The sequence below is a fragment of the Carassius auratus genome, chromosome 34 (genome assembly GCF_003368295.1).
Source record: "Carassius auratus strain Wakin chromosome 34, ASM336829v1, whole genome shotgun sequence".
In the NCBI taxonomy this organism is placed as follows: Eukaryota; Metazoa; Chordata; class Actinopteri; order Cypriniformes; family Cyprinidae; genus Carassius; species Carassius auratus.
In genome coordinates, this window is record NC_039276.1 from 14,582,716 (window position 1) to 14,604,917 (window position 22,202).

At 38.6% G+C, this 22,202-nt stretch overlaps 2 protein-coding genes across 19 annotated transcripts in view; one reads left to right on the forward strand and one right to left on the reverse strand.

Moving 5' to 3' along the window:
• Positions 1–19,982, reverse strand: part of LOC113053275 (leucine-rich repeat flightless-interacting protein 2-like) — a 33,597-nt gene extending 13,615 nt beyond the window's left edge. For 2 of the 18 annotated variants that reach the window (XM_026218162.1, XM_026218160.1), the window contains exons 1-7: positions 19,616–19,955; positions 8,986–9,072; positions 5,228–5,245; positions 4,614–4,670; positions 1,217–1,261; positions 979–1,029; positions 772–804 (exon numbers count right to left, since the gene is read on the reverse strand). In XM_026218162.1, the coding sequence (XP_026073947.1) occupies positions 772–804; positions 979–1,029; positions 1,217–1,261; positions 4,614–4,670; positions 5,228–5,245; positions 8,986–9,072; positions 19,616–19,705 (381 nt within the window). In that variant the 5' untranslated portion in view covers positions 19,706–19,955. Of the gene's footprint in view, positions 1–771; positions 805–978; positions 1,030–1,216; positions 1,262–4,613; positions 4,671–5,227; positions 5,246–6,693; positions 7,736–8,985; positions 9,073–19,615 lie in introns of those variants that run through there. The other 16 variants (XM_026218176.1, XM_026218156.1, XM_026218158.1 and 13 more) reach the window with 16 other exon arrangements.
• A 667-nt stretch (positions 19,983–20,649) lies between these two features.
• Positions 20,650–22,202, forward strand: LOC113053277 (ribosyldihydronicotinamide dehydrogenase [quinone]). Its single transcript, XM_026218178.1, has 6 exons — positions 20,650–20,759; positions 20,836–21,003; positions 21,094–21,224; positions 21,302–21,415; positions 21,525–21,626; positions 21,805–22,202. The coding sequence occupies exons 1-6, from the start codon at positions 20,756–20,758 to the stop codon at positions 22,102–22,104; spliced, it is 819 nt and encodes a 272-aa protein (XP_026073963.1). The 5' UTR covers positions 20,650–20,755; the 3' UTR covers positions 22,105–22,202.

Below are 22,202 nucleotides of genomic sequence, written 5' to 3' on the forward strand. Positions count from 1 at the left end.
TGAGCCAGAAAGAGAATTGATTAGTTCATCTATCGAGTCTTTGGGTTTTTCTGAGTCGTTCATTCATCACGTGACAGACCCATAAGCTTTAACCTAAGTCTGAGTCAGAAAGAAATTTAATAATAAGAATAATAATAAGAATAATAACCAACTATTTATTACATTTGTGACAACATTCAGTGTACGGAAAATAACCATCATGACAGAAATTCAAACATTTATAAATTGTAAATAGTAAAATAATTATAATAATGATGATGATGATGATAATAATAACAACTATGCACCTGTTTGTAAGGAAGCTTGTAAATGAATTTCTCTATCCAATGCTGTCACATCACGTGACAAAAGAACAAACGATAGGTTAAAGCCTTTTTATACAGTCTATGGTTAAAGCTTATGGGGCTGTTACGTGATGAAGGAATGAGTCAAACCCGAAGACTTTTCAAATAAGAGATGAGGTGAGCTAATCAAAGACTGAAGACCCAGGTAAACAATTAATTAATCTTTTCTGTTTCTTATAGCATTATAGTTTTTTATTGTTTGTAGTGTGATCAACATTTGCTTAACTACTTGTTAGGGAAGCAACACGTAGCAATAATATTTTGATAAAAATTAACAAAATCATTTGAAAAAAGATTCATTAATTTTGCTGAAGGAGACTCAAAGGTCCGAGTCAATAAAATTATCTGAACTTCCCATCACTAAAACCTAATAGTAATGACATAACATTTGTGCCTGAGGAAACATTTCCCACCCGGCGATTCTTACCCCACTGTAAGCACCTGCCGCATCCAAATCCAACTGCCCAGACAAACAAAACCACTATCAGCATGATGATCATTTTGGACTGTTTTATAACCTTAGACAACTCATAGCAAGCACACACTCGTATACACCTACTGTACACCAAACACTCTGAACGACAACTCAGGAGGTTTGAAAGGAACTACTGTACAGAGTTACACCGATACTGACCTGTATGTTGCTCCTGGTCCCCACTGACATCTGTTCTTCATCATCTGACCCCTTGATGGATAAGAAAAAAAATGCAAATTAGATGGACTCCACAGTCCACTCCAAATCTGACTTGAAGTATTTGCATTTGGATTTTGCATTTCTAAAAAAAAAAAAAAACTTGTTGTGAAAAGTTTTGGTAGAGCAGTATTTACTGAAGGTTTAGGAGGACAGACAGTTAAAAGAAAGAGATACAAACCAAAGCATGTCTCCGTGAGACACGTGTATATCGCTCACTGTCTTCCTGAGGAGAGGAGAGATGAGATGGAGAGCAAAGGAGGAGGAGAGGAGGGATGAGAAGGAGAGCAAAGGAAGAGGAGAGGAGAGAAGAGGAGGGATGAGAAGGAGAGCAAAGGAGGAGGAGAGGAGGGATGAGAAGGAGAGGAGAGATGAGGAGGAGAGCAGAGGAGGAGGAGAGGAGAGGAGGGATGAGATGGAGAATGAGAGGAGAGATGAGAAGGAGAGCAGAGGAGAGGAGAGGAGGGATGAGAAGGAGAGCAGAGGAGGAGGAGAGGAGAGGAGGGATGAGATGGAGAAGGAGAGGAGAGATGAGAAGGAGAGCAGAGGAGGAGGAGAGGAGAGGAGGGATGAGATGGAGAAGGAGAGGAGAGATGAGAAGGAGAGCAGAGGAGGAGGAGAGGAGGGATGCGAAGGTGAAGGTGCAGGAGAGCAGAGGAGGAGGAGGAGGAGAGAGGAGGGATGAGAAGAAAGAGAATGAGAGGAGAGCAGAGGAGGATGAGGAGGAGAGGAGAGAAGGAGAGGGAGTAGAAGAGAAGAAGGAGCGGTCAAGAAGAGGAGGAAACAAGAGGAGAAGGAGAGGAGAAGAGAAGAGAAGGAGAACGAGAAGGAGGAGGAGAGGGAGGAAGAGGAAGAGAGGAGAGGGAGTAGAAGAGAAGAAGGAGAGGTGAAGAAAAGGAGGAAACGAGGAGAAGGAGAAGAGAAGGAGAAGGAGAAGGAGGAAGAGAGGAGAGGGAGAAGAAGAGAAGAAGGAGAGGTGAAGAAAAGGAGGAGATGAGAGGGAGAATAAGAAAAGAAGAAGGAGAAGGAGAGCAGAGGAGGAGGAGAGGAGAGGAGGGATGAGAAGGAGAATGAGAGGAGAGCAGAGGAGGAGGAGAGAAAGAGAGGGAGAAGAAGGAGCAGTGAAGTAGAGGAGGAGACAATAGGAAGAGGAGAAGAGAAGAAGGAGAAGGAGAAGGAGGAGGAGGAGACGAGAGGAGAGGAGAAGAGAGGAGAGAAGAAGAAGAAAAGAAGGAGAGGTGAAGTAAAAGAGGAGGAGACGAGAGGAGAGGGAAAGAGAAGGGAAGGAGAAGGAGAGGAGAGGAGGAGAGGAGAGTGAGAAGAAGAAAAGAAGGAGAGGTGAAGAAGAGGAGGAGAGGGAAAGGGAGAAGGGAAGGAGAGGAGAGCAGAGGAGTGAAGAGAAGAGAAGAGAAGAGAAGGAGAGGGAGAAGAAAAGAAGGAGAGGTGAAGAAGAGGAGGAGAGGGAAAGGGAGAAGGGAAGGAGAGGAGAGGAGAGCAGAGGAGAGAAGAGAAGAGAAGGAGAGGGAGAAGAAAAGAAGGAGAGGTGAAGAAGAGGAGGAGAGGGAAAGGGAGAAGGGAAGGAGAGGAGAGCAGAGGAGTGAAGAGAAGAGAAGAGAAGAGAAGAGAAGAGAAGGAGAGGGAGAAGAAAAGAAGGAGAGGTGAAGTAGAAGAGGAGGAGACAAGAGGAGAGGGAAAGAGAAGGGAAGGAGAAGGAGAGGAGAGGAGAGGAGAGGAGGAGAGTGAGAAGAAGAAAAGAAGGAGAGGTGAAGAAGAGGAGGAGAGGGAAAGGGAGAAGGGAAGGAGAGGAGAGAAGATGAGTGAAGAGAAGAGAAGAGAAGGAGAGGGAGAAGAAAAGAAGGAGAGGTGAAGTAGAAGAGGAGGAGACGAGAGGAGAGGGAAAGAGAAGGGAAGGAGAAGGAGAGGAGAGGAGAGGAGGAGAGTGAGAAGAAGAAAAGAAGGAGAGGTGAAGAAGAGGAGGAGAGGGAAAGGGAGAAGGGAAGGAGAAGGAGAGGAGAGGAGAGGAGAGGAGAGCAGAGGAGAGAAGAGAAGAGAAGGAGAGGGAGAAGAAAAGAAGGAGAGGTGAAGAAGAGGAGGAGAGGGAAAGGGAGAAGGGAAGGAGAGGAGTGAAGAGAAGAGAAGAGAAGGAGAGGGAGAAGAAAAGAAGGAGAGGTGAAGAAGAGGAGGAGAGGGAAAGGGAGAAGGGAAGGAGAGGAGAGCAGAGGAGTGAAGAGAAGAGAAGGAGAGGGAGAAGAAAAGAAGGAGAGGTGAAGTAGAGGAGGAGACAAGAGGAGGAGGAGAGGAGAAGTAGATGAGGAGACAAGAGGAGGAGGAGAGGAGAGAAGAGGAGAAGAAAAAGAAGGAGGAGGATGAGAGGAGAGGGAAAGGGAGAAGGGAAGGAGAGGAGACAAGAGGGAGAATGGAAGAAGGAGAAGGAGAGGAGAGGAGAGGTGAAGTAGAGGAGGAGATGAGAGGAGAGGGAAAGGGATAAGGGAAGGAGAGGAGATGAGAGGAGTGGAGAGGGAGAATGGAAGAAGGAGAAGGAGAAGGAGAGGAGAGGTGAAGTAGAGGAGGAGATGAGAGGAGAGGGAAAGGGATAAGGGAAGGAGAGGAGATGAGAGGAGTGGAGAGGGAGAATGGAAGAAGGAGAAGGAGAAGGAGAGGAATAAGCAAGTTGTCAACAAAAGACAGATGCACAACACTCAGCAAGAAAGCTTGAGCAGTGGCAGTGTCTCCAAAGACAGCATGCAAATCAGTAATAACTGATGCAAGAGCAATTATTTTAAAAACAGACAAACCGAAAACTGAAGACAAAAAAACAATGCACTTTTTTCATATTTTGTAAAATAATGTGAAAAGCTGTAATACACTGACATTCTGGGGTCAATAAGATTATATTTTTAATTTTATTCAGCAAGCATGCATTAAACTGATCCACACTGACAGTAAAGATATTTATAATGTTACAAAATATTTCCTTTTAAAATCTAGATTTTGAGCTTTGTTCTTCAAAAAAAATGTTTTTACAAAATATAAAAATATACAAAAATATAGTTTAAAACATTACTCATAAGAAATGTTTCCTGAGCACTTAATCAGTACATTACAATGCTTCCAGAAGGATCATGTAACACTGAAAACTGGAGTAATGGCTGCTATAATTAAATATTTGCTATGGCGATTTTTTTAAAATAATAATAAAAAAAAAAATAATAATTATAACATTCCACAATATTACAGTTTTTACCGTATTTTTTATGAATAAATGCAGCCTTAGCATAATAAAAATTCTTTCAAAATCATTTAAAACAATCTTATTGACCCCAAACTTTTGAATGTTAGGGTACATTAAAATATTTACAATGCCAGGAAACAGATGAACAAGGGCTTATTTCATTTATTGACAACTTGTGAAAATGTAAATCAGCTATGCAGAGTTATTAACCTAGTGTTGAGACATGCAACCCTGATATCCAACATTAAAATCTCCTGTATCGCAAAGAATCCCTATCATGTCAAAAACCACATGCCGATAAAACCAGAGGCCTAGAAAAAGCACAAAATCTCAACAGTGAATGTACCATCCACTGCTCAATGTCCCCCCATTTTTTGTCCAGGTTATCCAGTCCATAGTATTTCTGTAAAGATAAATGCAGCAGAACCCAGGAAAAAGAGAAAATAAGGGAAGTTCAGGTAACAAGAATAATATAAAAGATAACTGCATTAGACTAAGAAAATGTGATATTAAAAGGATAAATTAATATAGATCAGTGATTTCCAGAGATTTTGAAAAAGAACAGAAGAAGCTAAAACCTAAGAAAAAAAAATCACAGAGAACAGAAACAGCTAAATAAGCAAATTAAAATGTCCCTGAAGAAATTGTACCACTGGGGTGCTACCCTTTAGGGCAGGGGTGTCAAACTCATTTCTTGGAGTTTTGTTCCAACCCTGCTTGAACACACATACCATGTATTTTTTAAATATGCCTGAATGACTTGATTAGTTGGATTAGGTGTTTAATTAGGGTTGAATCTAAATTCTGCAGGACTCTGGCCAGAGTCTGGCCCTCCACCAATTGAGTTTGACACCCCTGCTTTAGAGGTAAATAAGGTACAAAGATCTGAAAGGGTACCGCCCCAGTTACAGTTCTTGTACATGAGTTTGTAGAGTAGATCTTCCGCATCAGATGTCCTACCTTCTGCACCTGATAAATCTACATCACAGGAGGCCAGCAAAACAGGATCAGACGAGCAAAGGAAAGAAAACCACCAGATGGGGAAAGGAAAGGGGGAGGGGGAAGAGAGATTTGATTATTTGACATGAAAGAGAGCTAACCAAGTGGAAGACTGAGAAATCTACGATAATGGAATGAAAAGGAAAAGCTGTTAAAGGTATAGCAATCTGTCAGTTCAGTGTCATGTTACCTACAGTAGCCTTACAAGTAGGCTTACATTTAGAGATAACAACATTTCACACTCTTGACTCAAAGAACACATTAAGGGCAAGTGGATCAACAAGCAGCAAAATTCAGTGGCAACACAGATTAAATCTAAATGTCAGTCAGGAATTTAAAAAAAAATCGCTCTACTTAATAAAGTTAATGAAAGTATCTGAAATATGTCATGCAATGAATTGTTCAGATATCTGAGAACATACTCGAGAGTTACAGAAGGTCATGTGATCTGGTCTATGGGGTAACAGGTTTATTTCCAGTGAAGTTTAAGGTTTCATTTAGTCCACTAATGATAAAACCAATGAATAGCACTGGATTAGTATAGCTAACACAATTGTATACCTGTTCTTGTCCATTACTTTTTCACAAGTAACTACAAGATCAGCAGATAACCTGACGATTCTTGAAAAAAAAAAAAACAGCTACTAACAGCACAGTCTGCTCAACACAGTAAATTTTGATACAAAGCTAAACACTTTAAATACATAAAACATATACAAAAGCAGTCTTCTAGATAGAAAAATACATCTCTTTAACAGTTTGTTGTATATTTTAATTTAATTATTATATAAACAGTGCAATAGTAAGCACTTTCACTATTACTTACTGAAAAACCAACAGAATCTCACCTAACTGGTTTCTAAGTGTTTTTGCTTCAATTTTTGTGAGTGGTATATTAACCAATGAGTGGTTTATTTATCATTTAACATTCCTGTAACAAAACCTCTTCCTTTGAATTACCTTTAACACCTTATGTATTAAATTAGAGATGTTCCCACAACATCATTTGTGCTTTCTTTTTTTTTGTGCTAAATTCTGCACTCTCACAGAATTAACCAAGAAACTGTTAGGGTATTAAGAAGAAAAGTTACCATGTACTCCAAAAGGCACAAAAGAAAACTTTTTTTAATAATCATGGCATGCAAACCTCATCTGGCGCAATATATATAAATACCCTTGGTTGAATCTACACTCAACCTTTTGACTAGCACATAACAGAAGTATGCATTAAGTCGATAGGTCATAGGCAACAAATAAAATCTGAAAAAAAACAAAACAAAACAACACACACACTTGATCAGATCACCTGATGCTAGTTAAACCAGTATAGAATATAAAATGCATCAGTAAATCTGTTACTTATTTATTAACACATGAAGTCAGTAATGTCTTATCTCTCTATGCTCATTTAGTAAATTTAAACTCACCTTCTTAAGCAGAGGGGTCTGGGGTCTCCCATTGATCATTTCCCAAGCCCCTCTATGCACTAATCGCTTGCAAGCCATCCTGATAGTCTCAAAAAGTCCCCATCTACCTCAGGACTGAGGGAGACAGAGACTTTCTATGCCTCCAAAGACATATAGTCTTGTCTTAAAATCCAAACCACATAGCCTGTGTGCACTAGTTCATCTTCACAAAATCCGGATTAAACTGTTTTACGTCCCAGCATGTTCAATCTTAAATCATTGTGTTTGTGATCAGCGTAATGATCACAGCCAGATTTTGAGAACTGAATGGGAACTGAATCTGTTAACCCGCTGCAGGTACGACTGAAAGCTTATAATCAACTTTAAGACTTGGCTGGAGTTTTAAAGCCACAAAAAACACACACCCTTAACATTCTCACACACCTCCTGTTCAGACCGGGCTTTCCTCTGAATGTTAACTAATCTGTCAAGTGTGACCTGAGTGTTTATCTTTACATATCTCTTTTTTGCATCTAAGCTCAGTGTGGGTTTCTGGTTTTCCATTGACATCCGACAGACCCAAAGCAACTTCATTTATATGCACTTAACCTAATGTCCTTAAATATCTTAAGGAATCTTCAACTCATTTAAATCCATGCTACTGAACCATGCCATTCTTGTCCCATTTACAGTGTGAAGTCAACTGTAGCAAACCAGCATCAACAGTCACAGTGCATTAACACTAATGCCCCAGAATTCGCCATGCGCATATCCATGAGTTTGAACTAAATGTTACCATTTCTTTAAATCCAGCGTTCTTAACTATGAGGAATGTTCAGGCAACATACAATTATAAAACCTAAATCCTGACAAAAGTAATGAATAACTCAACATCTATAAAGTCTTTAAAGACTTACAGTAAATGTAATGTAACCGAGAGTTGAGAATGACCTGTAATCTTGTGCCAAAATTAGGGGTAAAAGTACAAAACCTGCAGCAAAGCTGCATGATGAAGTGTATGTTATTGTTATGTTACACTTTTTTCCAATTAATTTTTCCAAAGCGGAGAATGAGTCAATATTATGCCAAAAAGTTCAACCAAAAATGTAAATCATGTTGATCCAAGCTTTTATTTGTTTATTTATTTCATGGAACACAAAAGAATTTTTTTTTGGGGGGGGGGGGGGTTGGGGGGGGGGTTGATGGGGGCTACAATTAAAGTGAATGAAGTCTTAAACAACATTGGACCCCACTGACTTCAATTGTATTGGCAGTTAAAACTAGTTTTTCAAGATATCTTCTTTTGCGTCCTGAAAAAGAACAAAGGGTCATATGGATTTAAAATTTAAAAGACAATGTCAATTTTCTATGTAAACTGTAAGTGCTCATGATGTAACCTATAATATTTCTGAGCATTAGCGGCGCAAATGCTTATGTTCAAATGGGCTCTTAGAAGGTCTTGACCCAGGGGGTGATTATTACCCGGCCAAGACATGCCCTACTAAGCACAGGGCCCACAATCATGATGACGATTAAACAAATTGAACATAATAGTCTGACAGTGTTGTGCAGGAGCAAGTCAACCAGATTCAGTTTTGAGAATAAAGAAGGCATTTAGTTTTGGGAGTTCAGTAGGAAAACACCTTGAACATTTTAAATGCACAGAGGCCAAGACTGAATAAATATTATCAGTGACAACATTTTCTAAAATACCAATGCAATTTTAAAGTCCTACTGCTAAACACACTCTTTAACTGTGTTGGAGGTTCTCCTCCTGTGTTTCAACACATTTGTGTAATGCAGATTATTTAGTTTGCGAGATGCTTTCAGCTGCCTAATGTATGACTCGTGTTAGTAAGTGTTGTGATTATGACACCAGTGAAAGGGGACATGTCCTCTATACGCACAGAATGAAGGTAAGCAGGCACGCACATGGGGATGGGATCTTTCCAGAAGTTAAACTTCTTTAAATCGCAATATTACAGCATGTTACTGGTGGGCATGTCAAAACATCTATGTACTGGAACAACACTGTCATGCTACAAACAAAATGTCTGCAAAGAATAATATATAAAGAAATCAACGTATAAATGATAAATAAATACAATTTCTGCAAAGACTAGAAAGAAGCATTCAAAGGAATATTATATTATAGCATACAGAATATTATAGCAGACTTGAAAAGCCATAATGTAAAAGCTAATACAGAATCAAGACCAATATTACATTTGGGTAAATGAAAGCATTTAACAACCCTATAAGACCTAAATTTTGACCTAAGTTTGAGCCCACAGTGACTGTGTGTTTCTTCACCTCTTTCTGTTGTCTTTCCAGTTCTTTCATCCTGATCTCACGAGCTTCGGCGCGGGCGGCCCTCTTAGCTGCCAAACGGGCTTCAGCCTGCAGGGGGCAGGTGGGAAAACGGAGAAAGAGAGAGAGAGAGAAAGGTTGAGACATTAAACCATAACCATGATACCATGAACAATGTAGTATACACACACAAAAAAAAAAAAAAAACATTTGGAGGAAGTTAAATCAACACACAAAAAACAACTTTTATTACATTTCTTGTAATCTAAATTCAACAGGAGGTTCAAAGGACATACATTTCCTATATTACATGATTACATGAACCCTGTTGTAAAGTTTTTATGCACTGTAACTGTATACTCCAACTGTAGACTGTTTACATAAGTATAAATGTGTATATTTGTGACTTTAGTTCTTCACACTTTGAAAGTCCTTTTAAGGAAGAGACTCCCTGTACGGGGGAGAGAGAGAGAGAGAGAAGAGAGAGAGCACATTTCCTTCCTGTAAATGACGCCACAAAATGTGCAACAACCAAAAAAGGGAGAGAAAGAAACCTCAACTCTAGTATTTCATCACAGACACTACCCTCCCATAGTGACGTCTGCAACAGAAATCTGCCCATTTCCCCCCCAATCCCGTAATACAAGTCCTCTTTACACCAGAGGCATGACTGTAACACACACATTCCTGAAGAATAAGTGATATTTATGTTATTACAGAAAAAAATAAGCGTCAAAATGTTGCAAAACTGTATTCCTGTGTTTGTTAGCTGATGGAGAAATCCATAATGCCGTGTTCCGGAGTAAATGTCACATCATATCTTAATGTCTCAGACTGAGGCCTTCCGTCCTGAACACACACAGTCACACAACTGTCCAAGGAAGCAGCTGTTCTCACCACAAAGGTCTTGTGGCCCTTTGCCAACAACGATGTTCAAGCAATAATTAGCCAAAATAAATATTTCCACAGCTTCAACCACACAACTTTTTTTTTTTAGGAGTGAAGGACAAGCTTCTACACATTCTTTCTAGCTCAATTTAATATACCCTTGCTAAATAAAAGTATTTATTTCATTCATTCATTCAAAAAGCTATATAACTGTAACGTGTAACTGAAGCAATCACACTTGCAAAGATATTTTCCATGTTGGCAAATCACAGCACTACTCAAATGCTCTCAAAGCATTACTGTTGTAATGAAGGCAGCTAATTGTATAGAAGAACTGCCAGGGAGAAGTTACTACAACGAACCCAACAATTAAGCAGCTGTCGAAACATGTTTGTGACAGGTTCTCACTAATGTCAGCATACATTTTCCACGAGCACAGCAATGCACCTATGTGCATACATGCTATAAAATTACTACCCAACAGGGATTTGATTGTGCTGAAAATGCTAAAGAATATTTTAATAAAAGAAAAACAACAACAAAAAACACTTAAACTAAGTACCAAGAGTAACACAGGCTTCAGAAAACAGAAAACTTTCAGGAATAAATGCACTTTGCATGACTGTGTGACTAACAGGTTAACCAAACTATGCCTTTTTTGACCAAAGCAGGAAGTCAGAGGGCTGAGTCATTCACAATTGAGCCTGCATCACACCCTTCCTGCACTTTAGCAGAACAAACCAATGTACAAACACCCATCACTGCTCAGTCCTAATGTGGAGGGCATGTACATGTGCTCACAATATGATTTATATGAACCGAAAATAATCATTCATATTACTGAACCAAACTTTTTGTTGTATGTGTCAGTCATTGATTTACGGTTCTTACAATATTCCTAAAAAAAAAAAAAAGATAAAAATACATAAAATGTACATAGGCACCTAAAAGAAGCTAGTTAGCATCCTTAAAGAAAACATGCACTTCTTAATCCTCTCTGAACTAAAACAAGCTCTTTTATCATAAGCTATTAAGGCCTACCTTCTTGCAATTATCAAAGTAGACCATGATGTCTGTCACAGTGAGCATATTATAGCCTGGGTCGTCTGCATTCCCCCCCATCATGACCATTTACACACTCCTGTCGCAGAAGAAAAAAACAAACTGGCCTATTTCACACACCTCTCTTCTCTCACTCGCTCCTCAACAGCTATTTTTAATGACCCAAATGGAGCAGGCTCTCTATCAATAAACCCAAAATGCTCTAATTTAATGAAAGTTCTGTGACACGGATGTTCTCAAAGGGAATGAAGAGCTAGTTCCACTGCTGTCTGGAAGTGATCTTTTTTGGAACATAAATACATTGTTTAATTGCTCTAATTGGCCAAAGTACAGTTCATTGCTTCACAACATTATTGTCAGTAGTTACCAAATTGAGACTTAAATGACTGAAAGTTCCCATTTCAAGGTGTACTTTTTATGTAGTACAGCCTCATCTTGGATGTACACAATCTGTTGTGTCACAAGGTATGCCCCTCACAAATGAGGCTCCTAAGAGTTTAAAGAATCTGTGTTCACTTCAGTTCTCTCTTCACAGCAGTTCAGTCAGTCATGAATTACTTTGATGTTAGTTTGTTTGAACTCAGAGGGAGTGTCAGCAACTTTAAAAAAGTTAACAGCTTAAGTCATTTGTGGATTAATGCTTATTGGAGACGCGAACCGTTTGAAACGATTCAGTTCGATTTGGTGAACTGGTTCAAGAGGATCCGGTTACATCGAATGATTCGTTCGCGAACCGGATATCACTAAACTGTTGTGTTTTGAACTCTCTCACAACAGACACGGAAGAGAAGACAATGATGAATAAAGTCGTAGGTTTTGCTATTTTTGGACCAAAATGTATTTTCGATGCTTCAAAAAATTTGAGTTATTAACAACATAATTTTGATTATTGGGTGCACTAACCCTTTAAGGTATTGTTGGTCATTCAGGGTTTCTGTATAAAAAAAAAAAAGAAAAAAAAAAAGGAATGCATCATAATAATTATTAAAAGATAATACTAAAACTAATTCTACTACAATACTAACAATATACAATGCACTACGGATTGATGAGTTTGGTGGGTTCATGAATATTAATCACGTCGTCTGTGTTCGGTCGAACTTATTTGCTTAAATCAAAACAGGGATGGTAATAGATCAGTGCCAGCCAATGAAATTGCCATTTGCAATTGATTCAGCGTGGTAAGACGTGCGAGAAACAGCGCTATCAGCAAAGCAACGGTGAGTCATGCGCCTTCACAAAGAGTTTACAGTTCGGCAAATACAGGTGTACTGTGTGTCCATTGAGATGAATTGAAAAGTACAGATCGCTTGATGGAGAGAGAAGCGCTCAGTCAGTGTTCAGCGAGTGAAAATGTGCTAATCTTATAATAGCCTTGAACAAACACACTGGCGAGACAAATATAAGAATTTATTAGCCAATGGCTAACAATAGACATCATTTAGTCGCATAGAGTAAAATTTAGTCGCATATGCGACTGATTTACTTGCAATGTAGAGGGTTGGGTTTACTAAAACTCCTTGTTTGGTGTCTTTTAAGGAAGACATGAAGGACAAGCTTGTCATTCAGGAGCCTCTGGGAGTTTGATGAATGCCAAAACAAGTTAAGCCCCAGAGTTATTTTCTGTTGACATAAATACCACAGAAGATGCCAAGCTGGCCAAATCTCTCCCTCTCTCCCACGGCCTTAGTACCAGTATGCCAGGCAGAGCGGGTACATGCCAATCATCTGGACTGCTAACAGACTAGCTGTGACAGAAAATGATGGGAACAAATGGAAGATATGCAACACAAATGACTGCAAGACCGCAACTTCTCCCTTTTCAATCTGTTTTTGGACAGTACTCAGGAAGCAAAATGTGAAAAAAATGCTGACATCTAAAAAATAGACATTATTAACTCCAGAACTATGACGTATATAAACCAAAAAGGCCAGTTTAATTCCTCTAAACATGGAAAGCTTGGTATTAAAAAATGTGTATCTGTGTACAGTGGATTAACGGTCTTTAGTACGAGACATAAACAGTCTTTCTCACTTGAGTACTAACGTAAGAGCCAGAGACTGGTACATATGAGATCACAGATGACGTCTGCCCATATTAACACCTACATAAATCATGCCAGCCTTCCATCCATGACAAACATAATCCAAACAATGTCTGATCTGTTTGTGGTGGGTGCATATTTTAGCATGTGGCCAAATTTAATATCAAAACGAGCTTGCCATGTAGGGCTAAAATAATTTAGGAACATAAATTTGGCTCATTCCGAGGATGGAGGAAATTATGACAAAAAAAAGGGAGGGAAAGAAAAGAAGGAAAATAGATGATAAGATTAAGGGAGTAGAAACATCAAAATATTATCTAATGCGTTCTGAAAAATACTTTTTTAATATAATTTTTTGTTGCTGTTGTTGAACTATCCCTTTAAATACTTTAATATACCAGTTTGCTGTGCAGAGGTAACTATAAGTAAGCTATTCATCTTGACTATTCAAAGAGAGCAAACACAGTGGTTCTGTGGTGCTCTCAAAACATCAGTTCTTCATTTGAGCAGATCGACATGTCCTGTTCCGTCTCAACCAATCATTTAACTCATTATTTTGGCAATCCCTTTAGATGCAACTATGGTCTCAGAAATGCCACACTTCACCCTTAAATCCTGAGAAACACGAGGCAGTGTGATGTTTTGATAGATGCCAGTCGGCCCGTCTCAGATGACACGGAAAGAGAAGGCCTGGTGTGCTTGGCCAACACAGAACACTTGCTTCACTGACCACAGAGTTACAGAAGAGCAAGAACAAACCTGTCAGAGAATCTCCAGCTGGTTGAAAAGAGGGAATAAGAGAGAGCAGCAAGATGGTGATGAGTCGAAGGTGAACTAGCATCTTAGTTACTGGTTTCTAAAGACAATCAGTGTGTTCTCCATTTTAAGGTTTAAAATGCCTGTTGAGAATAGGTGATAATGTTGTAGATTCCTTATAAGATATAAAAGTATGACTCAAGAGACCAGAGCTTTAAAAAAAAAAAAAAAAAAAAAAAAAACATTATGTGATATTTTACATTCACATAAAAATACTTGGACAGAAACAAAGACAGTTAAACCAATTTTTTTATATATATATATATATTCTAAGTTCTCAAAAGAAATTCTCAAAATTTCAAATAACAATAGCATTTCTATTTTAGCCTCGTATATGACCCATGTAAGAGAGGTTTTGACAATCTCCGTTAAATGAGATGGGAAGGTCAGCTGGAGTCAGTTCAGTGTGAAAACAGAAGATTAATTGTATTACTTCATACAGAGGAATGAGCAGTGTCCTTGCAACTTTACAGAATTTTTACACATTAAACCGATTCACACCTACATTTGTCAAATAAGCAAACAACTTGCACCAAGTGGCTAAACGGAGACCAAAGCCTGTGTTTGTCTGAATGTGCATTCCTTTCACTTTAGCACACAACCTTATCTGAACAGAATCCACAATATGACCTTGTACACCAAGTTAATCAGTCATGAAAAAGGGACAAATTTCTTCCTTGTGTATTTCATGCAACTTAATTTAACTTAATAGACAGGTTTAACATAAAAAAAGGATTTATGTACATATTAAGATTTATGTATTTTAACTACATTCAAAATTTCCATACATTTGGACTAAGTAAATTTTATGTAACATATATCTGTCAGTCATACATATGAAAAAATAATGATATTTCTGTAATAAACTGGATGTGTTTTAAATATAAAATAACCAGGTTTACATATTTATCAATGGATCTCATATTCTAGTGAATGTTGCAGCTATCCATATATAAGCCATGTTCATTTTTTGTAGCTGATTATATTCACATTGATGTTAATTCTAAACAATCAATTTGTTTAGAATTAACATCAATGTGAATATAATCAGCTTTTTTTGTTTGCTTTATAAATGCAAACCAAACAGATGAATACACTTAAACCTAATGCAACTATACCACAGCTTTTTGAGTGTAGAACTGAGGAACATAGTTGAACTTGTCACAAGAACAAATATTAATGTTACACAATGCCAAGACTAGTAAACAAGCTAGAGCAGAGCTGAAATGCAGAAAATTTAAACTTAGCATTACAGGAGTTATGCCTACGTACAGACCACTGGCAACATGATCTACTTAGCCTTACAATGGTTTTGGGAAGCACAGTCCTGGTTTCTGACATTTTATATCAACAGAAAGTGTAAAACAGACTATGACAATATTTTTGTCATAAAAACACATGACTAAATATAAAGCAGTTATCACAATATCATGGCTTAAGGCTTATTACACAAACATCCTGACCAATCAGCATCAAGAGCACTAGAATTTTGGACTCTGTCTGCATTATTCCTTTATACGGGAAGCGTCCCAACAGCAGAGAATAAACAGGAAAGCAACTGTGATAACAATCTTCATGGGCCCATTGGTGACAGGTGTGTATCCTTGTCTTCCTTGTCTTTCTATGGAGAGGTTCGATTCTTGGTTAAAGATGTCAGTATGTGAAAAAGGTCTCTGACTTAAGCGTGCTGGAGCTTGCGATGCAGTGTCTTGCTTTAACATGCATCAACAGCTCTGCAACAAGGCCCTTGATGAAAAGGAGCAGGAATAGGGCATTGTTGAATACATTCAGTGCAAGTTTACCTCGAGTTGCTGAGAGAGTCAGATAACTGTTATGACTGTCATGGACCAGTGATAAGCAGGTGTTAATGTGTCATTGTGCTGCTGTGCTCTGTATTCATAAAACCATTTATGTGTGAGGACACACGATCATATACTTTGATATCAGGACTCTTCTACTGAATGCTGAAATATAAAATCAATGCTGATGACAATGAGTTTACATCTAGCAGTCAGACAGCTCTCATCGCCAAACCCTGAGCCCTGATTAATCGACTAAACACCCTTCAGTCTGGATCTGACTCTAACCTGGCTTCCTAATCTGCTTTCATCCATCTCAGTCATTGAATGACACTGTAAACAGCACCAGCGAATTTAGCCGAGATTGCTAATAGCTTCCAGTGGAGATGTTTTAAGACATAATGTTTTGAAATATTGAGACTGTTAGCAATGACTGTTACCAAGGCTGCACCTATTTGATAAGAAAATACAGTATAACAGTAATATTGTGAAATATTTTTATCATTTTAAAGATCTGATTTCGATTTGAATATATTTTACAATGTAATCTATTCAGTAAAGCTGAATTTTCAGCAGCCATTACTCCAGTCTTTAGTGTCACGTGATCCTTCAGAAAGCATTCTAATATGATTTCATTTATGGTACATATATCTGCTCTATATTTTTTATATAATAAGAAGGAGAACACTAGTTCAGCCTGGCATAATGACACTCTATCAACGGCTTGACCTATACATACTACTTCCTGCTAATTATAACTCTCACATTATGAAAGCTCTCTTAATGTGATTTAGACCATTTAAAACAAGTTACTAGTCCACTCTGAATCACATTATTATTATTATTACAAATCAGTAAGCAGGTAAGAAATGCAAAATGGGTCACAAACAGAGCGCGTTTCTTATTGGCTAGCTTTCTGGATAAAATAATCGAAAAGCATAGGGTGCACTATTGGCTCATTATTTTAATTATTTATCACTTTTGTGCTGTTTACAGAGAACAGGCGTTTCACAGAGAAGAGTGTGACTTCTCAGGAAACCCATTTGTTTGAGTGACATCTGTCAGGGACATGCATGGTTTTGAGGAGAAAAAAAAATGGCAGAGTTTTTCATGTTTTGAAAGGAGTCTCTTGTGCTCACTAAAGCAGCGTTTATTTAACCAAAAGTATTGTTACCAGACAGAAATATTGCATTATAAGTCTAAAAATAGAAACGTACTATTTTTGTATATTTAAAAATGTTATAAAACAAATATTGCTGTGTTGTCAAAGTTGAATGTTCAGCAGTCATTACTCAAATAATTCAGATATGCCGATTTGGGGTTTAAAAACATTTTGAAAACAATTGTTCTGCTAAATATTTCATGGAAACCATTTTTTAAGGACTTATGAATGGAACATTAAAGGGGTCATATGACGTCACTAAAAAGAACATTACAGTATGTTGTATATTTGGTGTAATGAAAAGTGTTTATGTGGTTTAAGGTTCAAAACACACATTGTTGTCTACTTCTCTTCCGCCCCGCCTTCTGAAACATGTCGATTTTTACAAAGATAATCGTTCTGAAAAGCGAGGTGTGCTGTGATTGGTCAGCTATCCAATGCATTGTTATTGGCCGAATGCCTCAAGCATGTGATGGAAATGTTATGCCCCTTACCATATTGTGATGCCCGTGTGTCCCAGCGCAATGAGACAAAACCAATTAAAACCATTACAAATGAGGAATTTGCTGCATCTTATGGGGACATAATTACTAATTATAATGACTTATACTGTCTTTTTACGTATTGCATTGCATATCGTGCTGTGTATACATAAAACCATGTCTGCATTGGTGATCGGAAAAACAACAAGCAAGCACTACTCTACACTGATCGAAACTCGCGTTTGAATCATCAGTGGCAAATACTTTAAATATAAAAAACGACTTTTAACTTCCATAAAGAATATCTCTTTGGATTTGAGACTTTAGTCTTTGCAGCTTTACAGATCTTCTTTATGCACCAAGAGCTTGTAACAGAAAAGACATTTACAATGTTACAAAAGTTTTCTATTTCGTGATTATTCTGTTATTTTAAGATTACATATCATAGATCAACAATAATTATCATAGACATTTTGGGGAACACTGGGGAATGTAGTAATGAACTAAAGACACACAGCTGAAAACAAACTATTTGTCATCATTTTGTCTTAACAGATAACACAACTTGCATCTGTGTCAGTAGAAAGATAAATAGGACACTGGATCAAAGTGTTGAGCAGCCATTGTTGAAATTGTTTTTCAGGGAATCCTCCACTGACTCATGTTCTATTATGGCCCATCTCACACTTTAATGCTTAGCTATATAAGATAGCACCAGAAAAGCACAGCCACTGAGGATTACTGATGCAGATATTATCAGCATGTGTTCCTTTTCACTGCATCCAGTATCAGATGCCGGTTTCCTACTCCTGCTCATTGTAATGGCCCCCCCGAAACTTCATGTCTGGTCTTGAACTGCACTAACAGCTGGTCTCTGTGGGCCTTCTATTTTTAAAGCACTTATTACAAAATCAAAGAACACACTAGGACCCACATACCAGCTTGTCAGAGATCAAGCAAGTGTGGAACAGCAGACTATCAGAAAAAAGAAATGCAGGTACCGGGTGAGTAAAGGTGGCACAATGGAACACAGGGAGTAAGTACTGAAACAGCTATTTAAAAGAAGATAAAGTGGCTTTGTGAAAGAAAAAAAAGCTATAAACCCTATATGCATTCAAAACTTTACGGCTGCCTTGAAAATGTCAAACACTCAGTAATAAAAGGGTTAAAACCACAGAATCGTGTCACGTCTAACTGAAACCAAACCTGCTGAGAGAGAAGCTCTAATAAGACCTTGCTGTTTATATTTGCAAAAGCTCTGTTGCAAAGCCACATGGGAGTACGCAAAAAAAAATAATCATTTCCATTTCAAGAGAAACAGGTTGGATCAGAAAAAAAACCTTTAGCATTCATGCTGAAATTGTGAAACTGAATTTTGCCTCCTGATTGATTGTACATTTGATAACATGGGTGCGTTTCACCTGAATCTCTCTTCATCCATGTGCTCTCTTACAAGAGGTCGACTCTATGTGCTACAGAAAACAAACTGCCCACTTACAAAAGAGCATCCTCTGCCACTTGGGCTGTTTATTAAATAGTTTAGTTCATGGATTATGCATTCACATACCAAGTGTTTAATACTGCAATTCAGAAATTCCCATAAAACCACTGCCTTCAATAAATTAAATGAATGATGTAAACGCAGAGACAGTTTTATGTGTACACACAAACATATCATGCTTCTCTGGCTGTACAGTATTTCACACTCTAAACTGAGGGCAGTTCATGAGAAGGCCTCTCTCCTGCCAACCACTGAGCATGTGTCAAACAGAGACACACTATTAATAGAATGAAACATGCTGCAAATACAGTTTAACTGTCTGTGAAAACGTGCACTTTACATACAGCCCTGACTTTTCACTTTAGGTGTGCAATGAAGAAACAACATATACATCTGTTGAAAATCTGACTGGGTCAAAATCACTTCCTAAGCAGTCAAGTTTTTCTCTACCATGAACCCAGCACCTGTTCTAGCACATCAAACCCTGCTTATGTTGCAGACTGGTGGCACTTTCAAATACATTAGCCTACTGCCATGCTACATTAAAATAACACATTTGAACAACACAACTCAGTAACTTGTAGTTAGGTTCTTAAAACAGGAAGCATGACTAGGAGAGGAAATGATCTACAGCTTGTAAGTAACATATAAATATAGGCAATACAGGGCCAGATGAGGGCAAAACTGGGACTTTACCTTAGTTAGCCTGTTGTAATGTTAATAAGATACTCGTGAAACTGTGTAAAGTTATTTGGTTTAATAAATTAACTCAGGAGGCAGAACCACGTGATTGTCATATTGTTCCAGTCTAGAGTTTAAGCCTTAACATCTGCAACTAAGACCTTTGCATTAGTTTAACCCTTAAGAGATCAATTTACCTGTTGTGCGATTACACTGAGGGCATCTTCCTCAGCAGTCAACCCATTTTTGCTGGAGGTTCTTTTACGTCCTGGCCCTTGAGACCCCATTTGTAACCTTTAATATCCTTCTGAGAAACACACGCTCCTATACGCGTGAGAAGCGATCCTTAGGAGAACTATTCCTTCAATAAAGGCATAAGAAAAAGAAAGCACGTTTCCGACTCCAACCAAAAAACAGCAACTCTACGTGGTGTCGCTCGCGACGCGGTTCATTGTGTTACATCCGTCTTTTTCTGTACTCTTCCTAGTGCTGTACTCAGAAGGACTGAAGAGTCACCGGTGCTGAGGGCGCAAACGCGTTATCATGACGCACGTGTCAGGAGCTGAGGAGCTGCCAAAATGACTGTAAATGATCTATTCTAGAGTTTGTTTGCTCAGAGTTTGGTTATTTAACAGTGTGGTTGTCAGGATGACGTCTGGGATAAAAGTTGTCTCGCTTTAGTTCACTATTGATGAGACAAAAGTTCGCTATTTTTAATCATGGGATTCTGGTGCTAAAAACTGAAACCATATCTTGCACTTCTTAAAGTCATACACATGTGCTTATGCGCACCTCGTAACAATAATAAACCTTTACACTTTACACAGATAAACTCGTGGAGGAAAATATAATAAACCAGACTACACTGGTCTATTATTCGGTCCTTTCCCGTTTAAATAACAAACTATGACGAGACAAAACAGCTGTTATTTTCTCAGCAGAAAATTGTAACCAGATACGCCATGATTAAAAGAAGAAAGAAAACTAATTAATAAAACAACACATTATATAACACATTTAGTTTTTTTTTTCAGCTTTAGCATATAGGCTATTTAGTTTTGTATGGGTTCAGTTGCTGGTGCATGTTGACATCTAGTGGTATAAAGAAACTTGCCAGTCATAATACGATGGAAGTTTATTACTTCAGTAAGAAAAATAAAACGTAAATTTTGCTCTAAAAAAATCCCGCTAATTGATTTTTTCCTCAAGTGTTTGTGGGGTGCCTGCCAGCAACTGATGAGTAAAATGAATCAGCTGTGCACGAGTGATTGTGACTTTAAAACTCACTCATCGGTTTATGTGTTCAGTAGATGCTTTGAGACCTGTGGGCGAAAAACATGAGTAAGCTACAGTTTCTTTTCCTCTCTGAACTTTTTATACGTTTTATTTAATCTCTTTGGTTAATATTCTTTTTCAGCTTCAAAGACTGTGTTGATCGTGTACGCGCACCAGAGCGCCGGATCTTTCAATGCGGCTGTTAAGGATGCTGCTGTGGACGAGCTGAAGAAACAGGGCTGCCGCGTGATTGTGTCTGACCTGTATGACATGAATTTCAAGACCACGGCAACAGAGGATGATATTACTGGTGTGGGAGGCACTGTTTCGTTGGTTTTATTCGTAAATAAGAACTAGTCCCTTGTCTCAATGGCAGGTATTCCACTAATTTGTTTCTCAGGAGCGGTGATGAACCCAAATCATTTCTGTTATGGAAATGAGACCATGTTGGCCTGGCAGGAGGGGCGACTAGCTTCTGATATCGTAGACGAGCACAAGAAACTAAAAGAAGCAGATCTTGTTATTTTTCAGGTATGACGTCTCATTTTGGAAATTTGTGTGCGTCAATCCCCCCCCGCCCTTTTTGACAACTTGTCAATTTCTTGAAGTTTCCCATGTATTGGTTCTCTGTTCCTGCCATCATGAAAGGCTGGATGGACCGGGTTCTTACGCTTGGTTTTGCATACACCTTGGAAAAGTGCTACAGTGAGGGCATATTCAGGGTGAGGCCTTCCCATCATAAACATAAGCATTAATCAAAAGATTTTCAAATGTCTTTAATGAAATTAGTGGGCTGTTAATATTGGTATGATTTGATCCATTTCATGTCAGGATAAGAAAGCCATGTTGTCCTTCACCACTGGTTCCCATGAGACCATGTTCAGCTCCAATGGGATTAATGGAGACATGAATGTCACATTGTGGCCAATTCAAGTAAGAATATCCATTTTTATTTTCTTTCTTGGTCCCTAGCCCCTTCACCCCTTTGACACTCTCACTCTGTACGGTAAATTCTTTGAAGGGATTAGGGCATGGGCATGAACCCTGGAACGCAGCATTAATTGAGTGTACTAACCTGAGACTCCTGCACCAATGTTTTCTTTTTTTTTAGAATGGGGTCCTCAACTATTGTGGCTTCCAGGTCCTTGCTCCACAGATCTTCTGGGCACCCACACATCTCTCTCCTGAGGCTCGCGAAGGCCTGTTGGAAAGTTGGCGTACTCGTCTTCAAGGTCTCCTTAATGAGGCACCTCTCACATTCCCACCTGCAGACATCTTTGACAAGGGGAAAGGCTTTCAACTGAAGCCTGAAGTCCGGGAGAAGCAGGCTGATTCCCCTTTTGGTCTCACTGTGGGCCAACACTTGGAGAAACCGCTGCCACCCCAAAGTCAGATGAAAGCTGGGGTTTGAAATCTGGTGCAGTGTTGTCCCCATGTGGCCATGTCCTTGTTTAAGTCTCAAAGCTGAATTTTAGACCTGAATAAATTGTTCATGTTTTGAATGATTAA